Genomic DNA, 7,245 nt, shown 5'->3' with positions numbered 1-7,245 from the left:
AAACCCACTGGATAAGCATTGAACAGAGGTGTTTAGACATACTTGAAAAGCTGTTAAAAGCTGTTGGTTAAACGTTTAATAAGCAAAAATTGTTCCTTGGGTTGTATCTGCTCCGTTCTCTTTCCACAGGAAGCGCTGATCCTCCGTTCTTATCCTCACTTGGTGGAACATTTCATGGATGTACCGGGAGACAGTCACTCGAAACTTCCGAAACCGTACTGGGACCGACAGGAGAGAACCAGAGAGGTTAACTAATTAGTCTGTTCTCCTGTACGCCGCCGAAGATCGTTCATAGCACCCGTCTTTCGAAAACTCCGAACACACACAGGTCCTCCTCTAGCATTGTCCATGTTTCATGCCCGTAGAGTACAACCGGTCCAATGATCGTCTTGTACCTGGTACACTTTGTACGAAGGCTTAGTCTTCTCGATCGCAATTGCTTGTGAAGCCTATAGTAAGTACGACTTCCGTTCAACCACCGCCACAGATATTCTGCCGATAGTATCTATGTCATCGGCAAAGCAGACGAATTGACTAGATTTGCTGCCGATCGTGTCCCGCATGTTGATATCTGCTCGGTTCATAACACCTTGTAGCGTTATATTCAACAGCAGGCATGACACATTCACCTTGACGAAACCCTTTATGCCATTCGAATTGAGCTTGACAATCCATCCGAAATCCGAACACAGATCTGTGTACCATCCGTCGTAGATTGAATCAGGTTGATGAGCCTCCTGGAGAAGCTGTTCTCGTCCATGATTTTCCACAGCTCTTCTGGCCGATGGCCCCTATTGGAGGGTCTGTCGCAGTGTAGATATTTTACCCTTGTAGGCCGTCCTTGGACGAAGCCGGTTCGATGATACGTTTCCGTAAATCTGTTCGCGATTGGTGATAGTCGTCTGGTTTCGTAGGCAGGTATATTAGACCACGCTACAAGGCTTGTTCGCGACAAAATTTGAACAGCCCTAAACACACAGAAACAGAAATTTCTTCCTGGCAATAACCGCACTAACACACCACTTTACCAACATTGCCACACCTATATATAGCACATTGACTTACGTCATCGTAGATTTCTCTATTCTTTTTGAATGTGCTTTTGTTTTTCAGTTTTGTATAGCTCCCGCTCAAGTTGTAGATTAAATAAAACAACTAAACTACACACGATTTATACCCGATTTGTTGTATGTTTAAGAAAAAAATTGTGTTTGATAAACTTGGTTATAATAGACCAGTGCACGCAGACGTCCCAGGTTTGACAGTATTGGGCAGGGGGCTGATATGACGTCACATTTTCGTTGCTCACATGAAAAAGGCGGCAAACGCAAAGCGATTTCACAAAACGAATTAACTAACCATTTTCACAGCTTCTTTTGTTTCGCATCAATTTCGCCTGCCTGGCATTAGCCATGTGACGCTAAAACCTTGGCTAAAATCAAACTAAAACTAACAAAATTTAACAATTTACACATCCGACTCGGTTGTCAGCTTGAGCCCATCTATGAAGCTGTCAGCTTGGGCCCGCTCAATGTTGGCTACGTTTTTTTGTACAGGTTGGTATTGGAAGTGTCATTCCCGTGGTATTGGGTGATTTGTTTTGTTCGGTTATTGGCAAAAATTAAAATCAGAACTACAAAAATGACAAAAACATGTCTACTGAAAGATTGCCGTCAACATTCTACTTCAAAAACTTCCAAAAAACCGGGCATGTTCCGGTTTCCGCAAACAACTGGTACGAATTTCTATTTAACAAAGCTTTCGGATGAGCGGCGGCACAAGTGGATGGCTGCGCTGGGCGTAGCACAAGGCAGAAAATGCGGTGGATTATATGTTTGTGGGCGGCATTTTGTTTCAGGTATGTATGAAATAATGTTTGGGTGGATGCAATTGTGTCACTGAAATTTGTTTTCGGTAACAGGTACACCCGCCAGGGTTACTGATATCAACGATGTGGATTGGGTGCCAACTCTAAACCTTCCCGTGGTTCCCGTAAAAAATGGAAGCAGTACCAGTGTTGTTGAGAATGAAGGAACTACCGGGAATCAAAATAAAGCAGATAACGATCAAAACAAACAACCACAACCCCAACCGCCCCAAACTAACTTGAAACCAGAAGTGCAAGAAGTGAAGATTACAAGTAACGCACCTTGGATTCCGCAGGTAAATGATACGACTGTTGATAATAGAAAAAGTATTCGGCAAACGCAAAAGCTCCTCTGCCGATTATGCCTTCGAACATACCCGAAGCCACGAATGGATTTAATATTCAAAAATGGATCTGATCTAAGGAAAAACATTTATATCACTATTGGAGTGAAGGTAAGTTTTCATGTAAATTAGAGCGTAGAGGGTTAATATTTCGAACCTTTGCAGGTTAAAAAGCACGACCGCTCTGTTCATATATGCATTAATTGCCGCAATATTGTCCGCTTGATTGACCAATTTCAACAAGCTTGCAGCGTTAGTGATGCTCTACTAGCTAAATCAATGTGCGATATGCCATCGAATACCTGGTCCATTCTGGACAATATGGTGGCAATTAAAAATGTGGCCGATTTGATGGAAAAACACAAGTCTGAAGTGGATGCTTTATACACTGCAAAAGCCGACCCAGAATTTGCTGTGTGTGACATAGAACCTAAAGATAGTTTTGATGATAAAACGGATAAAAATTTGAGTGAAATTAAAGTTGATGCAATTTTTGATCAACAACAGCAAGGAGTTTTACCAAACTTTGTTGAGAAATCTGTTGAAATTCAGTCCACCTCCTGTTCCGTTACGAGCAGTCAGTCCAACCAGAAGCGATATACTAATATACTTGATCTAGAAAAAATTATATGCCCAGTATGTGGAAAAATCCTTACCCGGCATGCCCAGGAAGGGCACATGAACGGACATCTCGGTGAACGACCGTACTCGTGTGATATCGAAGGATGCAATGTGAAGCTCCCGTCGAAGCTTGCCCTACAGCAGCATCGCAGCCGGCACAAAACTGCAAACCGTTACTTCGATTGCGAAAAGTGCGGCAAGAAAGTCAAAGGCACCGCCTACTGGCTTATCCACCGGAAGATGCACACCGAAGAGCCAAAGTTTGCCTGCAACATTTGCGGCAAGAAATTCCATCGAAAGTAGGTTTATCTTTTAATCGATCGCTGCTGCGTCCTCGAATCGAAACTGGTTGTTGTTTTTTACTTTCAGATTCAGACTGAAAATGCACATGACTGTCCATACTGGGGATGCCCAGTATCCATGCGAAATATGTGGAAGATACTTCACCTTGAAGCACAACCTTAGGGCACACTATAAGATACACGTAAAAAACGGAACATACCCACCGGGTTTGAAGCTCAAAAATACGCGTAATCCAATAGAAAATGCGCCAGAAATTAGTACCTTTGATGAACAATGTGAGGGAACACAATAAAGCAGTTTTTCCTGAAATATTTTTGATAAAATTTTCTGTACATAACCTTAAACTTCGGGCAGTTTTAGAATACGCAAATTTTTTATCAAGCGATGCTTTTTCAGTGTTGTGATGTATTATTGCATTGTACAATTGGCTTACCGTTTGTAGAATCGCTCTGCGACCTTGGCAGCCCACAGCTCCGGGTGGGCTACCTTCTTATGGGTGTACATGTTGGAGCTAGAATTGCAAGTACGCGGACAGTACGGGCAGGAATAGAGAACCTCGCCCCTGTGATTTGCTTCGTGTTCCTTTAGGCGCAGTATTCGCTTGAATTGTTTGCCACAGTAACTGCACGCAAAGCCTGGACGTTTTTCGTGATTGAACCGTTTGTGACTGGCCAGAGCTAGCTCGTTAACTGCCTCCTTGCCGCAAATATCACACGTCACAGGCCCACCGGCCAAACAGCGCTTCAGATGGTTCTGGTAGGTATCCTTATTCTTGAGCCACTTTTTGCAGTTTTCACACTGCTTCTTCAGACTGGCAGCTCCTTCCGCCGAATGGGACAGACGATGCGTTTCCAGCAACGATTTGTGCACGAATCCTTTAGCGCAAATGTCACACACCCAACTCGATGCGGCTCCGTGGATATTCTGCTGGTGAGCCCTCAACAGGACGGCTGTTCCGAACCTAGAAAAGTAACATTCTTGCTTTTAAAAATCAGACTGCCATTAGAAATAGTACAAAAACTCACGATTTATCACAATCCTTGCAGCTGAAGATTTTTTGCTCCATCGAAATATGATACTTCATGTGATTCCGCAGCAGATAATCTTTGTAGAAAGCCGCGTCGCAGATTTCACATTTGAATGGCTTTTCCGAGTCGGGCGTGTGAACCCATTTGTTGTGCTTTTCCAGACCATCACTTTCCGTGAATGATTTGTTGCATGGCTACAAACAATTTCATACCATTAAAACCCGATTAAAATCAAAGAACCTACTGTAACCTACCTCACAGCGAAACATATCCGGATTGATATGCCGCTGGCAATGCTCGTACAGCCGGCGTTTCTTGCAGAACTTTCTACCGCAGCATATGGCGTAGCCACGCATGTTGTGAGCAGTTTTGTAGTGTTTCTCCAGCTGATAGTAGTTTTCGCCGGCGTACTCACATTTCTCACATATCAGCGTACAGAACCGGCGAATCAATTCATCTTCCTTCGCAACCTCATCCGCAGATTTAAGAGCCTTTTTGGGTGGAGCCGACGTTACACTTGGCTTCTGGGTGGCTGCCAAGCTGGGTAAAGAATTGTCCTGCTGCGTTAGGTGTTCAACGATGGTGGTTGGTATTTCTGCATGGTTTGGCTCAACCGGAACGGTTGCTAGACTAACCGTGTTGTTCGACACTACAACCGAAGCGGCTGGATCAGTGTGATGTGCCCGGACGTGGGTGTTTAGAGTACGAATTGAATTAAAACTAAAAAAACAAGCAATTAACCAGTAAATTTTCGATTCAACTTCCTTATACTTACTACTTATTGCACTCGGCGCAGCGAATGTTCAAACTTTCGACGTTCTGATGCCAGTTCCGGTGCCCGGACAGCAACCACTCGCTGCCGAAAGCCTTATCACATTGATTGCACTTGTAGATTTTCTCTTCCTCTTTCGAGTGACATATTACTTTGTGCAGCTGAAGGCCCTCCTCGTCCTTGAAGGCCTTGGATGTGTCACACAGCTCGCAACGCAGCTGTGACTCCGACGAATCAGGCGTTCCCGCTTCGTGCCTCCGCAGATGGTCGTAAAGTACTGACTTTTTCTGGAATGCCCGATCGCAGCAGGTCACATAGCCTTGAATTTTGTGAACTCTTTTGTAGTGCAGCAACAAACGGGAAAACGTCTCCGACTCCTGCTCACACAGATCACAAATCAGCTGTACATGTTTTGCTATCAACCCATTACGCTCCAGATTCATTGTCTTCTGGGAAGGAATGTGCCGCTTTTTACGAACGGGCTCAACAGCACTTGCGGTCGGCGACCTATTCACCGATCGGCGCCGTTTCCCGATCGGTATTGACGATTCTTCCGTGGAATCCTCCGTTGTATCTTCTCCATTTCTAACTTCTGAGTTTTCTTTCTCCTCTTTTACAAAACAATCCTCCTCGCCAGAATAATCTTCCTCGCCGACATCTCCATCTAACTCATTAGATTCTGTATCCGATTCAACGCAACTAGCAAGATCGATGTGTTGTAATTGGATCTCCTGTGGACGAGGTTCCTCCTCTTTCACCAATTCACATGCAAACAATTCACTTTGCGGTTCATTCGTGTCGAAAAGTTGTTCGGTCTTCACCACGGTATCTAGTAAACCGTCCGATTTGTGACACCACCGTTCTTCAACTTCGCAATAAAATTTGTGAAAATCATCGATTTTCTCCCAGCAGCTGGTGCACAGAACTCGATTCTGATATTCAATAGCCTGCGAGATACGAATTTCTAAATAGTTTCATCACAATTTAGGAAAAACACTTACCTTAAACCAAAAATGTCTGGTCAGAATCGATTCAACGCTCTCTCCGTTGGATTCGTCGACTATTCCGATAAAGTTTTCCGTTTTCCGCCGGCAGGTTAAGCAATCCTGCAAATGTTCCGTCATTTTTTAAGTACCAAAAACCGTGTATTTTAGAAACGCGATTGCGATTCACGGATTCGCAAAATCGTGATTTTGTAAAAAAAATAAATAAACAGACTTGTGTGCCGTGGGTCCTTTTGGGTCTATGTGAAGTAGTAGAGGTGTGGAACAACGTACCGTTTGATTGTGTTAGCAGCGCAAATAATGTAAACAGCAAGGGTGACGTCAATCTCGCCCTATTCTTCTACGGGCATAAAAAAGCATAAACATTGTGCCGTACAACGATGACACTAATACACCTATACTTTTCAGCATATTACGAACACAAACATGCTGCGTTTGCCGTACCTAAGTAATAGTGTACATAGCTTTTGGGTGCCTTGTGCAGGGATGCCACATATAATTCTATGTTTTTTGTTGGAAAAATCTGACAATCTGTACGGCGAGGTAAAATATCTGTGCAAAAATCTGTCCAATGCAAAACAATGAGAGTGAAAGAGATAGAGAGTCATTTTGCTGACTATTTCCGTCTCTTTCACTCTCATGTAAAAGCTCAAAAATCTGTTTAATCTGTGTAATTTGGCGAAAATCTGTATTCTATGCATACAGATTCTGTACAGGCGATTTCTTTCAAATATCTGTTAAACACAGAATAATCTGTGCATGTGGCAACCCTGGCCTTGTGTCATCTGGGTCAGTGTTGCCAAAGTAGTTGCGGATTAGATTATACGGTGATGAGAAATTAGTCACTTATGAGGTTTTTACCCAATGGACGTGATAGATACCCAAGTAACAATATCATTTGTCGACCAACATTTGAAAGGGGCGGATAAGCCGACTGTCAAACAGAACGAGTGAGAGCTATTTTTTGCTGGAGCAGCATAGGAAAATGAACTCTCACTCGTTCTGTTTGACAGTTGGCTGATCCGCCCCTTTCAAATGTTAGTCGACAATTATGTGATATAGACAAGGATATAGAAGTGAAGAATTTGCTAGGAATCTCAATATTCTCAATAACAGTTTTTGACATTCGACTAGCAGAAAACTTCACTTTTCGAACAAGAAACAGATGCTGCCGCACAAGGGGTTTCCAACAGCAATGATTATTACGCACCTTCGAAAAAAGTTACTTTTGAATACTTTACTGATTACCTCTGATTATCAGTAATCAATCTCTTGTGATTACTATAAATTAATCATGATTACCAAT

At 43.1% G+C, this 7,245-nt stretch overlaps 2 protein-coding genes across 2 annotated transcripts; one reads left to right on the top strand and one right to left on the bottom strand.

Moving 5' to 3' along the window:
* Positions 1-1,640: 1,640 nt before the first annotated feature.
* LOC128745283 (zinc finger protein 470-like) lies at positions 1,641-3,427 on the top strand. Its single transcript, XM_053842316.1, has 4 exons — positions 1,641-1,858; positions 1,922-2,322; positions 2,377-3,131; positions 3,202-3,427. Exons 1-4 carry the CDS (start codon positions 1,642-1,644, stop codon positions 3,425-3,427), a joined length of 1,599 nt encoding a protein of 532 aa, XP_053698291.1. The 5' UTR covers position 1,641.
* Positions 3,428-3,564: 137 nt separating this feature from the next.
* Positions 3,565-6,066, bottom strand: LOC128743734 (zinc finger protein 595-like). Its single transcript, XM_053840367.1, has 5 exons — positions 5,937-6,066; positions 4,939-5,882; positions 4,418-4,883; positions 4,161-4,357; positions 3,565-4,096 (listed from the first exon to the last, which is right to left on the bottom strand). Exons 1-5 carry the CDS (start codon positions 6,057-6,059, stop codon positions 3,565-3,567), a joined length of 2,262 nt encoding a protein of 753 aa, XP_053696342.1. The 5' UTR covers positions 6,060-6,066.
* Positions 6,067-7,245: the final 1,179 nt, after the last annotated feature.

Source organism: Sabethes cyaneus, chromosome 1 (genome assembly GCF_943734655.1).
Source record: "Sabethes cyaneus chromosome 1, idSabCyanKW18_F2, whole genome shotgun sequence".
Classification (NCBI taxonomy): Eukaryota; Metazoa; Arthropoda; class Insecta; order Diptera; family Culicidae; genus Sabethes; species Sabethes cyaneus.
This window is presented reverse-complemented; position numbering and strand designations above follow the sequence as displayed.